The sequence below is a fragment of the Bombyx mandarina genome, chromosome 22, assembly GCF_030267445.1.
Source record: "Bombyx mandarina strain Sakado chromosome 22, ASM3026744v2".
In the NCBI taxonomy this organism is placed as follows: domain Eukaryota; kingdom Metazoa; phylum Arthropoda; class Insecta; order Lepidoptera; family Bombycidae; genus Bombyx; species Bombyx mandarina.
This window is the reverse complement of record NC_143228.1, coordinates 11,327,277-11,347,619: the sequence shown is the minus strand read 5'-3', so window position 1 is coordinate 11,347,619 and position 20,343 is coordinate 11,327,277. Positions and strand designations below refer to the sequence as shown.

General features: G+C 34.2%; 1 protein-coding gene across 50 annotated transcripts in view; it reads right to left on the bottom strand.

The window, feature by feature from the left end:
• Window positions 1–20,343, bottom strand: part of LOC114252100 (zonadhesin) — a 160,670-nt gene that overhangs the window by 53,692 nt on the left and 86,635 nt on the right. For 27 of the 50 annotated variants that reach the window (XM_089736897.1, XM_089736912.1, XM_089736910.1 and 24 more), the window contains 11 exons: window positions 19,351–19,533; window positions 17,646–17,807; window positions 17,042–17,224; window positions 14,983–15,174; window positions 14,312–14,494; window positions 13,708–13,902; window positions 12,602–12,790; window positions 12,347–12,535; window positions 10,063–10,254; window positions 9,392–9,574; window positions 7,795–7,956 (listed from right to left, as the gene is read on the bottom strand). In XM_089736897.1, the coding sequence (XP_089593023.1) occupies window positions 7,795–7,956; window positions 9,392–9,574; window positions 10,063–10,254; window positions 12,347–12,535; window positions 12,602–12,790; window positions 13,708–13,902; window positions 14,312–14,494; window positions 14,983–15,174; window positions 17,042–17,224; window positions 17,646–17,807; window positions 19,351–19,533 (2,013 nt within the window). Of the gene's footprint in view, window positions 1–266; window positions 471–829; window positions 974–1,524; window positions 1,611–2,598; window positions 2,785–3,700; window positions 3,893–4,433; window positions 4,617–5,103; window positions 5,296–7,196; window positions 7,380–7,794; window positions 7,957–9,391; window positions 9,575–10,062; window positions 10,255–12,346; window positions 12,536–12,601; window positions 12,791–13,707; window positions 13,903–14,311; window positions 14,495–14,982; window positions 15,175–17,041; window positions 17,225–17,645; window positions 17,808–19,350; window positions 19,534–20,343 lie in introns of all 50 variants that reach the window. The other 23 variants (XM_089736915.1, XM_089736927.1, XM_089736904.1 and 20 more) reach the window with 20 other exon arrangements.

Sequence of the window (20,343 nt, the reverse complement as noted above, 5' to 3'; positions counted from 1 at the left end):
TGTAAATATTAAAAAAAATCAGCTTATTATTTATAATAGACATCTTCAGTAAAAAAAATCTATAGTAAAGCACTTGTACAATTTCACGTTAAATGGTACATGTGTTCGTAATTCCACTCGCATTAAATGGGGTATAATATCTGTTTCCTATGATCACAGCGATATAATGTATATTTTATTTATGAGAACTATCAACATGACAACTGTCAACATCTTATAATTAATCAATAACTTCCATAAAGAAATTTAAATTTAATGAGAATTACCCATCCGTTTATTGTGTCTGCAGCTTCTTTCGCATATTTAAAATCAATATTTTCTCCTTCTGAGTCAAAATAAGTTACAGCGTCGTTCTTAAACTGGTCCGTAAAAGGATAATTTATGTTGCTGTAGCATTTAACTGCCACCGTCAAAAGAACTGAGGTTTGAGACCGATAATTCTTAAGCAAAGCGGGGAAAGCTTTCTTGATCTGCGAAAAAAATATTTGGTATTGATAAATTACGTTATTATTATTAGGCTTCAAGTTCTCGGTATTAATTATATATTAAAAGTAATCGAGTCATCGTATTCCCATTTTGCGGAAGTTCTTCTGCCGATGCCACAAACTGTTGATTGAGAATGATAGTACCTGCCTTTACGAGCTCATACTAGGGTGTGCATTATCTAATAATACCTACATATTCAATAATTGCAACAAAAATTGTGAAGATATTCACGCATTAGGGCCCTTGACTTAGAAGACGTCCGTAAAAACTACTAATCAGCTTCGTAGAACAACAAATAATTTTAATGCAAAATGTTTTGAACAATATGAAATGTACTTTGTACCTGATCCTTATTGTCGAGGTTTATAAACTTTAATAGTTGATCTAAAGTTTCTCCAACGGCGTATAGCGCTAGTTGACCGTAAGGAATGAGTACAGATACGGGTGATGTAACGAAACTTTGTCCTGGATCCATTTTGTATAATTCCTAAAAGAAAAACATATGAATATTAAAGAGAATATACCAACATTTTTTACCTTTTCAATATGTTTCAAATGTAATAAAAATTACAATAGATGAGAGTATAGTAGATATTAATATTTTAAATAAATAGCTTTTTAGAATGCCTGCAAAATTAAAGAATTTAAATAAAGAAATATTATTTGGTTTAAGCGAGATTTTATCTGTTTTTTTTTCTTTCTTTCAAAACTAGTCTGATTTTCTATCAGTGGTCATGGTCACTCGTGCCATCAGCAATGCCCCCAATGGGCCCCAATCACTGTTTGTCATTGAGGACATTAAAAAATATTTGTGTAAATGCACTGTAGATTAACATAATAGTTTCAGAAAATGTGAATGAACTTTACTCTATGCTCAATTTCGGGACCAGTGCTTTGGTACCGTGAGTGACTAGCTAAACTAATTTGACTAACTTCCAGAAATGATTTTTTCAGTAGTAACGTTTATGATTCCTTCCCTGACTATCAAGTCCGCTTCATTACATACAATACAGTTTTTATTAAATTAAGTAATATTACCCAAAGAAACTGGCCAACTAATGCCATGTTTCCTCTGCGGAGTTTTTCCAAGGATTGGTCGACATTTCCCGATGAATTGGTAGTAGCTGCAAACAAAATACACGTTTATTCAATGTAATCTAAAATCGATTGAATAATTGAAAAAATAGTTATTGCTTATAATTTTTTAGTGTACTATTTTCCAGTTGGACATATTGTCCAAAAGTTGGACCGATAACCTGGTAAAGGACCTGATAATCCGGTGGTCAGCCTAGGACCAACCTTGGCCAACCTTTGGAGAGGCCGTTGTCCAGTAGTGGATGTATCTGCACTGATGACTACGTCAATGATATTATAATTTAAATTCAACACATCAATGTATCATGGGGATCCAGTCTCGTAAGATTTTATTCTTGCTATTTTTGTACGAGTATCATTGATCAACTCTAAAAGGAACTTTGGATGAATAATAAATACATGTGTCGAAAATATCATAGTGTCGAATCGATTCGATCGAAATTAAATTACCTTGGAAAGGTATTATCCCTGACTACACTTTTTTTTTATACTAGAAGAAGAAGAATACTAGAGAAGAACATTGTTTAAACTAGATAAATGAACCACTGCCTTCCACGGTTGTTATGGGAGACGGTACACGACATAAGGTCGAAACTAAGTTTTTTGTGGCTGTCCAACTCTTCTTACTGGGACGCTTGACTGGTTCGCTCTAGAAAAAGTTAGGATAGTTTTATCTACCCGTACTGTATCTCACAATAAGACCCAATTACACATGTTATCACCACCTTGTTATTAACTGGCGGCAGGACCTCTTGTGAGTCCGCGCGGGTGGGTACCACCGCCCTGCCTATTTCTGCGCGGTGAAGCACTAATGCGTGTCGGTTTGAAGGGTGGGGCAGCCGTTGTAACTATACTGGAGACTAGAACTTATATCTCTAAGGTGGGTGGCGCATTTACGTTGTAGATGTCTATGGGCTCCAGTAACAACTTAACACCAGGTGGGCTGTGAGCTCGTCCACCCATCTAAGCAATAAAAAATAAATAAATAAAAAACTAATAACAGTTTATTTCACTCACGACATCGATCTGGTAGAACACATTTCGATGAAGTCGAATCATAATAATATCCTTGTTTACAATCACAACCGTTTATAGCACATATATCTTCCTCGCAGACTTCAGGGTCCTTGCCAACATCTGAACAACGCCTGTTACAATTTATCCCACAACCAGCTTCGGCATTCGGATCACCGCCACATGATGCTGTAATTTAAAAGTAAGGCTTTTTATTTATGAAAATAACTGCTCTTTTATTAAATGCTATGTTATAAAATTCTATTTTAAGTTGAATAATTATGATTCAATTTACAGTCAGAAAGAGAAAATACGTTTGATAAAATATCTCCGATTAGTTCCAAACCATTTCTAAATTTGATGAAGACGAACTTATATTTTTACACTACTAGCTAGACGAGCTCGACGTGTACTGTAAGTAATTACCGCACCCATCTGATATTGTTGAAGTCTCAATTTTATTATATAACTGCTGTCCAACCAATTCCTTCCCTTTATCTGGAACATATAACTGAATCATGACCGAAATAGACAGGATGATAAATAGCTCCTTTCGAGCTCACAATAAGCTTTACCATCATTAAATATTAGATGACAAGTCTGTCCAGCTGTACACAGACGATATCAAAGATCCTTAATCAATTAAAACATCCCTATCATTCGCATTCATGTCTCTTCATAACTCAAATTGTTCTAGTGCTATGGCAGTTTGTCCACACGACTTGGCAATGTCGTCTTAATTCAGAGGCGAAACAACTTTTTTAATTGCCACTATGGATGATCTTGGCCCACCTTGTCCCACACAGTGGTCACCGGATCCTATAGACATCAATGGCGTAAAAGCCGCCATCCATCCTGAGACATGAGTTCTAAATCTCAGTTTTTACGGTACACCGGCCGTCTGACTCTTCAAACCGAAACGCATTACTGCTTCACCGCAGAAATAGGCAGGGCGGTGGTACTGACCCGTGAGGTTTCGTAAGACCCGTAAGAGTCATTAGTCATTATTCAGATGATATTGCGGTTTTATGTCTTAAGCTGAATGACATTTCAAATTCACTTTCATATTTTAAGCCAAGCGTATTTACTTTATGTATTTACTTACGACATTCTTTCTCTGGTATGCAAGTACCATTCTTAGCTTTTACATAACCGTCTTCGCAGAGACAGCCTCCTTTACAGTATTTAGGATCAATTCTAGGACAAGACAGCGGCTTTCCAAGCTGAGAGCAGCTCTTTGGTCGACATTGTCCTTGGACGCAGCTATTGTATACTTCATTTCTTCCGCATGATGGTGCTAAAATTTTAGTGTTGAAGTTTTATAGCCCAGCAGTGCCTTAATATGCAGTGTGCTTAGTGCGAATTTTTTAACTTCTCGATCGCGTGTAAGCTAACTCAGTGCTTAGTGCGACTTTTTTAACTTCGTTCGTTAGTCTCGCTAAAACTCAATAACGGCTGGTCCGATTTGGCTAATTTTGGTATTAAATTATTTGTATAGGTCCAGAGAAGGTTTAAAAGGTAGATAAATATGAAAATGCTCGCAATTAAATAAAAATAACAATTTTGTTTTTCCTCGATTGAGGCACAACGAAGTCTGCCGGGTCAGCTAGTATTAAAATAAATATGAATGTTTGTCCTCTATGCATTCCCGAACCGTTGATCCAATTGTGATGAAACTTACGTACGTACGTACGTAACGTACACTTGTGGTTGGGTCTCCATGGAAGGTTTTGTTCATAGTACTATAAATGTAAGCGCGTCAATAGTTTTAAAGTTTTTTTTCTAGTTTACTAGTATTGTATATTTTCTAAACTATAATCCACATCGAAAATACTCACGGCACTTGTTTGGTTTTACGCATTTTCCTGTATTCTCGTTTAAGTAAAATCCGTCTTTGCAATCGCAAGCATTGTCATAGCAAATTAAAATACATGCTCCTGGCTCTTTTCCGATATCGCCACACCGTTTGTTACAGTTCACGCCGCAGCCGGAACGAGCGTTGTTGTCTCCACCGCAGGATGCTTGATAATTCATAATAGGAGATTCAATAAGACAAGTCGCGGTAAATCGGCGTTTATCTTATTAGTCGAAATTTATAGACGGGTTTATGCATCCACCCGATGTCCGCAGTCACAAAACTCCATAGAAACCATAAAATACCCACTTTGAGATATAAGATTTAATTTGGATTTTGGTATCCATGCGTGTCAGCTGTAATTACTAAGCTATGAATTGACTCTTTAGTTTGAAAATATCATAAAAATTAGACAGCTGAGTCATAAAGTCTTGACGTATTATTTAATCTACGATACGACGTTGGCTAACCATGTCCGACAATAACATAGAAATTGGCTTCAAAAAAAAGTAAAACTGTACTATCTGAAGCCTGTCTAAATGTAGACCTGTCATACTAACATACATACAAGAGAAATAGGGTATAGAAAAACAGTGAGGATGAACAGTTCTAACTAAATTATGAAATATTTACTAATAACTGTAAGCACTCACGACAATCGGTTTTTGGTATACACGTTCCATTATCAGCTCTGACGTAGTTTTCTTTACACAAGCACCCTTTGATGCAATTCTTGGGATCTATTCTTGGGCAAGCAACGGGTTTCCCTATTTCCGAACAATTCTTCGGTTGGCAGTACCCTTGTATACAATCATTGTAGACTTCATCTTTTCCACAAGTAGGAGCTAAGGAAAAAAACATTATATCTTTAGTTTTGTTTCGTGACATAAATTGTGAACGTGATTAGATTAATATTTTTTTATTTCTAGTATTGCGTTGTTAGTATTTCTGGGTGTAGCGAGAAACAAGGTGTATAGAGAAAAATGAAGTAATATTTATCACGTTTCTACAATAAAAAATCGGTAACCAATAAATTTGTGAATTTGCGTTTTTTGTCTTTTACAGAAAATAATACAGAAATAAATTTCCGACAAATACAATACTGAAAATTTATAGTTATTCGTTTTAAAATTATGTAGTCAGTCTAGTAACACAATATGTAGAAGTAGAAAATAGAACAGAAGATATAGAAGTATTAGAAGATGTAGATGATCACTTAAATTTTTAAAAGTGTAAATTCATTTTTATACATCTTTACTTCTTACACAAATTTCTAGTAATATAAATCCTATACATTCGTTATTAACAGATGTGTATATAAAAATAATAATACACTTCAGTTTCATACATATTATATTTATGTACACTATTAAATATTGAGGTAAATATTAAATATTGAGTTATAGTTATATAGTTAGATATATAGTTGAGGTTAAATATTGAGGTCTACTTCATTTCTTTCTAATTCATTTATTGTATAAACCAGTGATTATCAAACCTATTTCTTTTACGGCCACCTTTGAAAATCTATTATTTTTCAGCTCCCCCATTTTTTATACACCCCTAAAACTTAAAAAGCACAATTTCATTACTTTAATTAATTTAGTTATATTAGTCGGTTCTGATGTTTAAACTTACATTCTAAACTAGAAATTTTTACCAGTGAGAGCAAATAAAACCCAACTTTATAATATTAATAATACATTTTAATCAAATTAAAATAAACAATATAAATATGTAATCAGTTTTCGTTTTTATACTAATCTAATTAGATGGATGAATTTGATGATATTTAATAAGTTTGTTGATGTCAGGTTCGATTTTACTCAAAAACAGTCGTAAGTCGCCGCGTTTGGTAGTTAGCAAATGATTTCTCTTTTATGTAGAAAGTAAAGTAGAAAAAAAGTAAAGAGAACTTCTGTTTATGTTGGTTTACGTATGTATAATATATTAAAACTCTGCATGGTAGTTTTTTTCCTTATGTTTAAAATAATTTCTGGTGCAATGTAATTAAGGTAAAATTGCTCTAAGTTTTTAACTATAAGTTTTTATAACATCATACTGGATAGAAATATAAACTAATTATTCGTTATTGTGTTTTAATGGGGTGTTTTAATGTGTTTTTGTGGGTTTTAATTTTGATTTTGAAATTTAAAATACTATATAAAGTAAATGTAAATACAAATCATACATCGCCCCCCTAGCCCACATCAACGCCCTCCATTTTTTCTGGGCCCCTTAACGCCCCCCCCCCCCCCTATAGGTTTCAAACGCCCCCAAGGGGGCACTATCGTCCACTTTGAGAAAGACTGCTATAAACTAATAAGATAGGACATCTATAATTTCCTTAGTTTTGAATTTATTTCTTTTCCTCATCGTAATTTGCTCGTCTTTCTTTTCGTGTTATCTTATGGCCGATGTCCATTTCTATTTACGCTTTTATATAGATATTGTATTTTCTCTATTCTTCCTTTTTTTTCTATTTTGATTTGCTTGTTTTCTGCGTACAGCGAACAATGCTAAATATGACCAGTCTCCACTGTTGTGAGAGTCAAAGTTTTGGTAAATATTTACATGCAAAAACACTAACCACACAGCTTCTTCTTAAAAAAATATTCATTCCATTGTTTTGTAATGAAAGTACTTAAAAAAACTTCATTACATAAATAGTCGGTATAAACGAAATTTTTCCGAAATTGACCACAAAAATACAATTGTACTCAATAAATAAATTATCCAAACTTACTGCAGTCTTCGGGTAAAACACATTTATTAATGTTATCATCGTAATAATATCCGTCTTTACAATCGCAGCCGTCATCGTAGCAAACAGCAGTACAACTTTGACTTTCTTTGCCGATATTAGAACAATGTCTGTTACAATTTACTCCACATCCAACAACAGCGTTCGGATCCCCATTGCATGAGTCTAACAAATAAAACGTAAATGAAATTAATCGTTCAATTTGAAAACCAATGCATTATTCATTTATATGACCAGATAGTTAATCCATTATGTTATCATATTTTTTGGCTTTGCACCATTTTTTTTTGGCCACCATTTTTACACCATTTTTTTTTTTTTATAAGGCTACTTTACTGGCATTGCCATTGTCTTCGAGCAACGGTATACACTTACTATATGGCATGCTATTAAATCAAAAAATGTAACTTTTCTTTTTAATAAAATCAATTAATTATGAATTACATAATTAAAAGTATTTAATAATTAATCAATTTAATATTTATTTATGTGAATAACAAGTAACATTATTTGTGATTTAATTTTAGAAGAGTTATAAAATGGTCACGGCTTATAAAAATCATAGAGATTACGTACGTACCATCACAATCATCTCGAACACAAACTCCTTCATCGTTCCTCACATATCCTACTTTGCAAATGCATCCTTGAATGCAATCCATAGGATCCACACAACAATCTGGACTATCATAGCAATTGGCGCAATCTGAAGATTCTTCGTTTTCGCCACAAAGTTGTTTTGCTAAATTAAAAAAGTTTGTTATTTGTTTTTTGGATGCGCTATGCTACAGCTTACAGTTTTCATGTGTAGAAATTTTAAAATTGCGTTAACTACCGTCCATAAGTTCGATAACTTCGAAACATAGGAAATAAATATATAAAAATTCTAACCCCGAGACGAAATCTTGAATTTTTTACGTAAAGGAATAAAGTTAGCCCTCGCGGGAAGGTACCACTATCTTGCCTATGTTTCTTTTATAGAGTAAACGTGTGCATGAGCTCCGGTCCACTTGGTTGTAATTACCTGAGCCCAGAGTCAAACAACGTAAATTCCGCCACTCACGTTGGGACATGAGTGCTGAGTTTTAGTTTTATAATACTACGGGGCCCCATCCTTCAAACCAAAACGAATTATTACTACACGGCCGGGGAATAGATATAGGCCAAGTCATGTGCCTTGCGTTCCTATTTTAAAGGGTGTGACAGCCGCTATACAATACGTTTGATAATTTGAAGTCGTGTTTCTTGGTGACATATATACATATTGTGATATCTATAGGTTCCAGTTACCACTTAAAACCAGGTGGTCTGTGAAAAACACTCCAATAAAGCTGATGAAATTTTGTGGACTACTTATAGAGTTCTGTTGACAATATGAACCAGCATTTTTTTACATTAATTGTGCATATATCAATCCTTATAAATATATTTCTCCTGTGCGTGTGTTTGTCACTGAACTTCTAAACGGCTGGACCGATTTGAATGATTTTTTTTGCATGCGTTTGGGTGGCACCCTGGATGATTTAGATTCACAAGTCATTCCGAAGAATGGCGCTGCAGTCGGTATCTAGGCTATTTATCTATACTACAACTAAACGGCTGGATCGACTTGAATTAATTTTTGCAGGACAACGTCTGTCGAGTCTGCTAGTTACTTAGATAAATTTAAACGAGTATAAGAGAAAGAATATGTTTTGCCTTTAAAAGCATTCATTTGAATGCGGTTTTTGTTTGTGATAAGTATTTAATGTTGTTGGAACTGATAAAAAGATAAACTTAACACACTCTAAAGATCTTTGATACTTATTAAATTTTCACACTCGCGAGAGTTTTATATGCAGATTGATTAACAATATTCGCAAATTTTCGTTTTAAAAACCGGCATTTTATTTCAGTTTTATACCGCTTTTGGTTTGTTTTTCTTTGGTTTTATTTTCTTGATGCAAACTTAGTTTTACTTGAAGCATCAAAAGATGGCATGCATAGAGGAAGATCTGAATAAAGCAGTCGAGGAAGGAATAAGGAAAAGGAAATTCCAATAGTTGGGACTTCAGGAAGGTTTTTGTCATAGTACCATCAATGCGTTAATAGTTTCAAGTAATCGATATTTTTTATCCTTTTTTTTTCTAGTTTATTGTATGTTTTCTGAACTACAATCTACGTCTCAAAATACTCACGGCACTGGTTTGGTTTTACGCATTTTCCTGTATTCTCGTTTAGGTAAAATCCGTCTTTGCAATCGCAAGCATTGTCATAGCAAATTGCAATACATGCTCCTGGCTCTTTTCCGATATCGCTACACCGTTTGTTACAGTTCACGCCGCAGCCGGAACGAGCGTTGTTGTCTCCACCGCAGGATGCTTGATAATTCATAATAGGAGATTCAATAAGACAAGTCGCGGTAAATCGGCGTTTATCTTATTAGTCGAAATTTATAGACGGGTTTATGCATCCACCCGATGTCCGCAGTCACAAAACTCCATAGAAACCATAAAATACCCACTTTGAGATATAAGATTTAATTTGGATTTTGGTATCCATGCGTGTCAGCTGTAATTACTAAGCTATGAATTGACTCTTTAGTTTGAAAATATCATAAAAATTAGACAGCTGAGTCATAAAGTCTTGACGTATTATTAAATCTACGATACGACGTTGGCTAACCATGTCCGACAATAACATAGAAATTGGCTTAAAAAAAAAGTAAGACTGTACTATCTGAAGCCTGTCTAAATGGAGACCAGTCATACTAACATACATACAAGAGGTATAAGAGAATAGAAAAAAAGTGAGGATGAACAGTTCTAACTAAATTATGAAATATTTACTAATAACTGTAAGTACTCACGACAGTCGGTTTTTGGTATACACGTTCCATTATCAGCTCTGACGTAGTTTTCTTTACACAAGCACCCTTTGATGCATTTCTTGGGATCTATTCTTGGGCAAGCAACGGGTTTCCCTATTTGTGAACAATTCTTAGGTTGGCAGTACCCTTGTATACAATCATTGTAGACTTCATCTTTTCTACAAGTAGGAGCTAAGAAAAAAAAACATTATATCTTTAGTTTTGTTTCGTGACATAAATTGTGAACGTGATTAGATTAATATTTTTGTTATTTCTAGTATTGCGTTGTTAGTATTTCTGAGTGTAGCGAGAAACAAGGTAAAGAGAGAAAAATGAAGTAATATTTATCACGTTTCTACAATAAAAAATCGGTTACCAATAAATTTGTGAATTTGCGTTTTTTGTCTTTTACAGAAAATAAAACAGAAATAAATTTCCGACAAAAACAATACTGAAAATTTATAGTTATTTGTTTTAAAATTAGTCAGTCTAGTAACAGAATATGTAGAAAGAAGTATTAGAAGATGTAGAAGAAGGCCACGACGACTTCAAATTGTAACAAAGTTAAAACAGGAGAGTACGCTGCCATATTTTATTAAAGACACAGACCACATTTATTAAGTAAATGTAATGAGTGTTAGCGATAAGAAAGGGCCGCCGAGCAGCAACCATGTGACTGCGAAAGGAAGGGATCTTTACTGTTCGGCAAAAACTCAACAAAAATGTCACACGGCGTAGGAATCTTGCTAAAAAAAGGGTCATTGTAAGCAGTTACAGAGTTTACACTTGTTTCTAATAGGAGAGTAACGATGATCAAACCTAAGGCCAAACTACGAATAAATATCATACAGGAATGTATAATGTTACGTTCCTTGATATATTCAATAATAATTAATGATGGCACGATACCTTTTCCCAGAATAAAAAAAAATGCCATAGGGGTTAAAGTATGAAATTGCCGTGCTATTGTAATAGGTACTTCGAATTGACATAGAACCTTCGTGGCTTAAGATTTTTGAGTGAAACTTTTTCAAATGGTTCGTTCTTCTTTTAAATGTGCAACATTCAATTTCAGTTGTTTTTTTATTCAGCTTAGGCAAGAAAGATGGATACTTCAAAAATTCGAGTGATTTTTGAATACGAGTTTCGACGCGGAACTAACGCTGCAGAAACAGCTCGCAATATTAGTGTTGCATTTGGACAGGGGTTGCTAAATAACGCACCGGGTGATTTTGGCTTAAACGCTTTCGTGATGGAAATTTTGATTTGAAGAATGAACCACGTGGAAGACCGCTCACACATGTAAATAACAATGAATTTAAAGAGACGGTGGAAGCCGATCCGAGCCAAACTCTCCGGAAATTAGCGGCATTGTTTAACGTTACCTTACCAACAATATTGACTCGTTTGCTTCAAATTAATAAAATAAAAATATGAAAAATGGGTGCCTCATGATTTGACTGATCTGCAGAAAGACACACGTGTTGAAACTTGTGTTGCCTTGTTAATCAATACAGAAATGAAGGAATGTTGGATCGAATTGTGACATGTGATTAAAAGTGGATTCTTTAAGATAACCGTAAGTTAAATATGCAAACTGCTGACCCCAGGTCAAACGCCGCAACAGTGTCCTAAAACAAAGCTTACCAATAAAATGGCAATGGTAACTGTTTGGTGGTCTCAGCATAGTGTTACTCACTATAGCGTTCTCCGATCTGGTCAAGCAATAACGGCATCTACTGTGCCTAACTCCGAACAATGATAGTAAAACTTGCAGTTAAACAGCTCCGACTCACAGGAATTACAATTAGAAACCATTCGTCACCCTCCATATTTGCCAGACCTTACTCCAACAGACTAAATTTTTTTTGTGATTTAGACAATTTTCTACTTGATAAAAAGTTTTCTTCCCAGGAGGCAGCACAAAATTCTTTCACATAGTTTGTAAAATCTAGATCACCAGAGTTCTATCGTAAAGGCATAAATGACCTTCCTATTAGATGGCAGCAATGTATAGATAATAATAGTAAATATTTTGATTTAATAAATATGTTAAATAAAAATAAAAACGAATTTCAATTTTTCAGTACAAATGGGCAGTTTCATACTTTGACCCCTAATATATCTCTAGACAAAATCTGCTCTACCATGTATTTATTGCTCATGCTGTAGTATAACTGCATATTGTAGTATAACTGTATTTTGAAAGACAAACAGACAAACCGAAAATTAATGGACATACTTTGGAATTTATATATTAATTTCTGTGATTTTGGATACTCACCATTGCATTGATCAAAAGGTACACAAATATTGTTTTTATTCCGTGCATAGCCTTCCTCGCAGTAACACATTTCATTACATTTTATATTAATTATCGAACAACTTGTCTGGTTCTCTTCGCTTAGTTTGTCACAAATGTTGTCGCATGCTCCGCCACAAGAATAATATTCATGTTTTCCGGGACATCTTCCTGTAATAAACATGTTTATCGAATAACTTAGCCAGATTAAGTCTAAGCAAGTAACTTAATACGTACGGCAATCTTCTTCGGAAATACATTCTCCGATTAAATTTCTGTAGTAGCCGGGTTTGCATTTACATTTTCCTAAGCAAGTTTGGTTATTCTGCAATGGACACGCATACGCTTTGTCGAGACTGTCGCACGTCTGTGGAGGGCAGTCGAAGGTACACCGCTCATAAACTTCGTTCGGCTTGTTACAAGACTCTGAAATAGTAAAATAGAATCAGTGAAAATACAAGCGGAAAATAAAGTAATATAACCCGAGCAATCGTGTTAGTTAATTGATAAAATATTAGAAAAATAACTTTTGGTATACCAAATATAGTTTATGTTTCGTTAGTGATTTGAAAAAATGTGGAAACAAGCGCTCATATGTATGTGCTTTTTAGTGCAATGGACATACCACTGAGTTAGCAGTCTAAGTGTTAAGGACTTCAGTAATCGCTCGCCCAGAATACGATAGACTCCACAATTTTAAAATTAACGCTGATCACAAAACATTACGTAGAATTAGTTACTAGTTTTATTGTTTAAAACAAGCTGTCCCACTCTACAAACCTAAATAAATGTGTTGCGGTAAATATTGAAAGGCTTTTTTTTAATGCTTATATGTGTGGACGAGCTCACAGCCCACCTGATGTTAAGCGGTTACTGGAACCCATAGACATCTACAACGTAAATACGCCACACACCTTGAGACATAAGTTCTAAGGTCTCAATGTAGTTACAACGGCTGCCCCACCCTTCAAACCGAAACGCATTACTGCTTCACGGCAGAAATAGGCGGGGCGGTGGTACCTACCCGTGTGGACTCACCACAAGAGGTCCTACCACCAGTAAACCAGTAAACCAGGCTGCTGACAGGATCTTCATAAGTCTTACCACCAGATTTTTGTAGGACAGAAATGTTGAAAAAGTGGCCCTTATTTATTTAACTAACTAATACTTTTAAGATGAATAATCGATTGGTGGTTTGGTGGATGGTAAGAGAGGTGGATGAGGAGAGTCGAAAACCGGGCTCAGTGGTGTAATTTGGGACAGGCTTATGTCCAGCAGTGGACGACTGTGGACTGATGATGATGATGATGATGAATGAGCGATAAGCAACAACATATACGCACGAGGACAAGATTGTTCAGGAACACATAAACCGTTTTCGGCGCGTAAGTATCCCTCTTTACAAATGCAACCTTTCTTGCAATTCTTAGGATTAATCTTAACGCAAGGTACGGGTCTGCCTAATTGTGTACAGTTTTTCGCATTACAACCGCCGTTTGTACAATCGGAATACACTTCATCGGGACCGCATATTGAAGCTAAAAAACAAACAATGAAATTTAATTAAGGCTTTTTATTTCAGTTTTATACCGCTTTTGTTTAGTTTTTTCTTTGGTTTTATTTTCTTGATGCAAACTTAATTTTACTTGAAGCATCAAAAGATAGCATGAATAGGGGAAGACCTGAATAGGGCAGTCGAGGAAGGAATAAGGAAAAGGAAATTCCAATAGTTGGGACTCCAGGAAGGTTTTTGTCTTCTAAAATAGGATACGTACGTACGTAACGTGCACTTGTGGTTGGGGCTCCATGGAAGGTTTCTGTCATAGTACCATCAATGTAAGCGCGTTAATAGTTTCAAGTAGGTAATTGATATTTTTCATCCTTTTTTTTCTAGTTTACTAGTATTGTATATTTTCTAAACTACAATCTACGTCTCAAAATACTCACGACACTGGTTTGGTTTTACGCATTTTCCTGTATTCTCGTTTAGGTAAAATCCGTCTTTGCAATCGCAAGCATTGTCATAGCAAATTGCACTGCATCCTCCTGGTTCTTTTCCGATATCGCTACACCGTTTGTTACAGTTCACGCCGCAGCCGGAACGAGCGTTGTTGTCTCCACCACAGGATGCTTGATAATTTAAAATAAGATATTCAATAAGACAAGTCGCGGTAAATTGGCGTTTATCTTATTAGTCGAAATTTATAGACGGGTTTATGCATCCACCCGATGTTCGCAGTCACAAAACTCCATAGAAACCATAAAATACTCACTTTGGGATATACAATTTAATTTGGATATTGGTTTCCATGCGTGTCAGCTGTAATTGCTAAGCTATGAATTGACTCTTTAGTTTGAAAATATCATAAAAATTAGACAGCTGAATCATAAAGTCTTGACGTATTATTTAATCTACGTTACGACGTTGGCTTACTATGTCCGACAATAACATAGAAATTGACTTCAAAAAAAAAGTAAAACTGTACTATCCGAAGCCTGTCTAAATGGAGACCAGTCATACTAACATACATACAAGAGGAATAGAGAATAGAAAAACATTGAGGATCAACAGTTCTAACTAAATTATGAAATATTTACTAATAACTGTAAGTACTCACGACAATCGGTTTTTGGTATACACGTTCCATTTTCAGCTCTGACGTAGTTTTCTTTACACAAGCACCCTTTGATGCACTTTTTGGGATCTATTCTTGGGCAAGCCACTGGTTTCCCTATTTCCGAACAATTCTTCGGTTGGCAGTACCCTTGTATACAATCATTGTAGACTTCATCTTTTCCACAAGTAGAAGCTAAGAAAAAAAACATTATATCTTTAGTTTTGTTTCGTGACATAAGTTGTGAACGTGATTAGATTAATATTTTTTTTTATTTCTAGTATTGCGTTGTTAGTATTTCTGGGTGTAGCGAGAAACAAGGGGTATAGAGAAAAATGAAGTAATATTTATCACGTTTCTACAATAAAAAATCGGTAACCAATAAATTTGTGAATTTGCGTTTTTTGTCTTTTACAGAAAATAAAACAGAAATAAATTTCCGACAAATACAATACTGAAAATTTATAGTTATTAGTTTTACAATTAGTCAGTCTAGTAACAGAAGATGTAGTAAGTAGTATTAGAAGATGTAGATGATCACTTAAAATTTTAAAAGTGTAAATTCATTTTTATAAATCTTTACTTCTTACACAAATTTCTAGTAATATAAATCCTATACATTCGTTATTAACAGATGTGTATATAAATAATAATACACTTCAGTTTCATACATATTATATTTATGTACACTATTAAATATTGAGGTAAATATTAAATATTGAGTTATAGTTATATAGTTAGGTATATAGTTGAGGTTAAATATTGAGGTCTACTTCATTTCTTTCTAATTCATTTATTGTATAAACCAGTGATTATCAAACCTATTTCTTTTACGGCCACCTTTGAAAATCAATTATTTTTCAGCTCTCCCATTTTTTATACACCCCTAAAACTTAAAAACCACAATTTCATTACTGTAATTAATTTAGTTATATTAGTCGGTTCTGATGTTTAAACTTACATTCTAAACTAGAACTTTTTACCAGTGAGAGCAAATAAAACCCAACTTTAATTATAAAGTTGGGTTTAATTTGATTAAAATGTATTATTAATATTAATTAATAATACATTTTAATCAAATTAAAATAAACAATATAAATATGTAATCAGTTTTCGTTTTTATACTAATCTAATGAGATGGATGAATTTGATGATATTTAATAAGTTTGTCTGATATCAGGTTCGATTTTACTCAAAAACAGTCGTAAGTCGCCGCGTTTGGTAACTTGCAAATGATTTCTCTTTTAGGTAAGAAGTAAAGTAGAAAGAAAGTAAAGAAAACTTCTGTTTATGTTGGTTTACGTATGTATAATATATTAAAAGTCTGCATGGTAGTTTTTTTCCTAATGTTTAAATTAATTTCTGGTGCAATGAAATTAAGGTAAACTTGCTCTAATTTTTTAACTATAAGTTTTTATAACATCATACTGGATAGAAATATAAACTAATTATTCGTTATTGTGTTTTAATGGGGTGTTTTAATGTGTTTTTGTGGTTTTTAATTTTAGTGAAATTTAAAATACTATATAAAGTAAATGTAAATACAAATCATACATCGCCCACCCAGCCCACATCAACGCCCTCCATTTTTTCTAGGCCCCTTAAGCCCCCCCCTATAGGTTTCAAACGCCCCCAAGGGGGCACTATCGTCCACTTTGAGAAAGACTGCTATAAACTAATAAGATAGGACATCTATAATTTCCTTAGTTTTGAATTTATTTCTTTTCCTCATCGTAATTTGCTCGTCTTTCTTTTTGTGTTATCTTATGGCCGATGTCCATTTCTATTTACGCTTTTATATAGATATTGTATTTTCTCTATTTTTCCTTTTTTTTCAATTTTGATTTGCTTGTTTTCTGCGTACAGCGAGCAATGCTAAATATGACCAGTCTCCACTGTTGTGAGAGTCAACGTTTGGTTCTTCTTAAAAAAATATTCATTCCATTGTTTTGTAATGAAAGTACTTAAAAAAACTTCATTATATAAACAGTCGGTATAAATCAAATGTTTCCGAAATTGACCACAAAAATACAACTGTACTCAATAAATTATCCAAACTTACTGCAGTCTTCGGGTAAAACACATTTATTAATGTTATCATCGTAATAATATCCGTCTTTACAATCGCAGCCGTCTTCGTAGCAAACAGCAGCACAACTTTGAATTTCTTTGCCGATATTAGAACAATGTCTGTTACAATTTACTCCACATCCAACAACAGCGTTCGGATCCCCATTGCATGAGTCTAATAAATAAAATGTAAATGAAATTAATCGTTCAATTTGAAAACCAATGCATTATTCATTTATATGACCAGATAGTTAATCCATTATGTTATAATATTTTTTGGCTCTGCACCATTTTTTTTGACCACCATTTTTGCACCATTTTTTTTATTTTTTGATAAGGATACTTTACTGGCATTGCCATTGTCTTCGAGCAACGGTATATATACACTTACTATATGGCATGCTATTAAATCAAAAAATGTAACTTTTCTTTTTAATAAAATCAATTAATTATGAATTACATAATTAAAAGTATTTAAAAATTAATTAATGTAATATTTATTTATGTGAATAATAATTAACATTATTTGTGATTTAATTTTAGAATAGTTATAAAATGGTCACGGCTTATAAAAATCATAGAGATTACGTACGTACCATCACAATCATCTCGAACACAAACTCCTTCATCGTTCCTCACATATCCTACTTTGCAAATGCATCCTTGAATGCAATCCATGGGATCCACACAACAATCTGGACTATCATAGCAATTGGCGCAATCTGAAGATTCTTCGTTTTTGCCACAAAGTGGTTTTGCTAAATTAAAAAAGTTTGATATTTGTTTTTTGGATGCGCTATGGTACAGCTTACAGTTTTCATGTATAGAAATTTTAAAATTGCATTAACTACCGTCCATAAGTTCGAAACATAGGAAATAGCTGTATAAAAATTCTAACCCCGAGATCAAATCTTGAACTTTTGATGTTGAAGAATAAAGTTAGCCCTCGTGGGAAGATACCACTGTCCTGCCTATGTTTCTTTTATAGAGTAAACGTGTGAATGAGCTCCGGTCCACTTGGTTGTAATTACCTGAGCCCAGAGTCATCAACAACGTAAATTCCGCCATTCACGTTGGGACATGAGTTCTGAGTTTTAGTTTTATAATATTACGGGTACCCCATCCTTCAAACTAAAACGAATTATTACTACGCGGCCGGGGAATAGATATAGGCCAAGTTATGTGCCATGGGTTCCTATTTTAAAGGGTGTGACTGCCGTTATACAATATGTTTGATAATTTGAAGTCGTGTTTCTTGGTGACATATATACATATTGTGATATCTATAGGTTCCAGTTACCACTTAAAACCAGGTGGTCTGTGAAAAACACTCTAATAAAACTGATGGAATTTTGTGGACTTCTTATAGAGTTCTGTTGACAATATGAACCAGCATTTTTTTACTTTAATTGTGCATTTATCAATCCTTATAAATATATTTCTCCTGTGCGTGTGTTTGTCACTGAACTCCTAAACGGCTGGACCGATTTGAATGATTTTTTTTGCATGCGTTTGGGTGGCACCCTGGATGATTTAGATTCACAAGTCATTCCGAAGAATGGCGCTGCAGTCGGTGTCTAGGTTATTTATCTATACTACAACTAAACGGCTGGATCGACTTGAATGAATTTTTGCAGGACAACGTCTGTCGAGTCTGCTAGTTACTTAGATAAATTTAAACGAGTATAAGAGAAACATAAAAAATAGCATATAAACGGTATGCTATTTTTTATGTTTTGCCTTTAAAAGCATTCATTTGAATGCGGTTTTTGTTTCTGATAAGTGTTTAATGTTGTTGGAGCTGATAAAAAGATAAGCTTGTTAACTCACTCTAAAGATCTTTGATACTTATTAAATTTTCACAATCGCGAGAGTTTTATATGCTGATTGATTAACAATATTCACAGATTTTCGTTTTAAAAACCGGCATTTTATTTCAGTTTTATACCGCTTTTGATTTGTTTTTTATTTGGTTTTATTTTCTTGATGCAAACTTAGTTTTACTTGAAGCATCAAAAGATGGCATGAACAAGGGAAGACCTGAATAGGGCAGTCGAGGAAGGAATAAGGAAAAGGAAATTCCAATAGTTGCGACTCCAGGAAGGTTTTTGTCTTGTAAGATAGGATACGTACGTACGTAACGTGCACTTGTGGTTGGGCCTCCATGGAAGGTTTCTGTCATAGTACCATCAATGTAAGCGCGTTAATAGTTTCAAGTAATCGACATTTTTCATCCTTATTTTTCTAGTTTATTAGTATTGTATATTTTTTAAACTACAATCGACGTCTGAAAATACTCACGGCACTGGTTTGGTTTTACGCATTTTCCTGTATTCTCGTTTAGGTAAAATCCGTCTTTGCAATCGCAAGCATTGTCATAGCAAATTGCAATACATGCTCCTGGCTCTTTTCCGATATCGCCACACCGTTTGTTACAGTTCACGCCGCAGCCGGAACGAGCGTTGTTGTCTCCACCGCAGGATGCTTGAAAATTCATAATAAAAGATTCAATAAGATAACTCGCGGTAAATTGGCGTTTATCTTATTAGTCGAAATTTATAGACGGGTTTATGCATCCACCCGATGTCCGCAGTTACAAAACTCCATAATAGACAAAATAAAAAAATAAAAAAGCCTTTTATTTCTTCCATAAATTGCTAGTTTACAGTTGCATAGTTTTAAAAGTATCAAAAAAGAAATTTTATTTAATGGATATTCATTGTTTTTTTATATGAGGAATTTGAGTATGCTGATTTTCCTAGTTTTGGTATTTATATTTATATATATATATATTTTTTTTTAATACAATTTTTGTTTAAAATTATTCTGTAAGAACCCCTCTGCAGGTAAATGAGCTCACGGGCTCAAATTTAATGAATTTTCTAGTACTAGCCCTAGCAAGAGCAGTGCTTCTCAATCTACCACCGGATCGGAATGGCGACCCACTGAGAACACCCGGCGAGAAACTCGGTGACCGGTGCTTGAAGAGCCTAAAGCACTAACAGATCCAACAAGACATGTCTCGGGCAAGGGCGGCTTTGCATAGTCACATCGCTTGGAACGGATATGCAGTTATCGGCAGCCACGATAAGGGATTATCATGTAGAGCCGCTTTTTTAGAGCTTTTTATTGTTCAGTGGGGAGAATGAATGAATGATGATACTTATACTTATAATATACTGTTAGAAGATGATACAATTTAGATTAGAAATTTTCTATTTTGCGAGGGAGCTCAGACCAACGAAGGATTGAAAATTAATTAATAGTATTTAAATATTACTCGTATAAACTTAC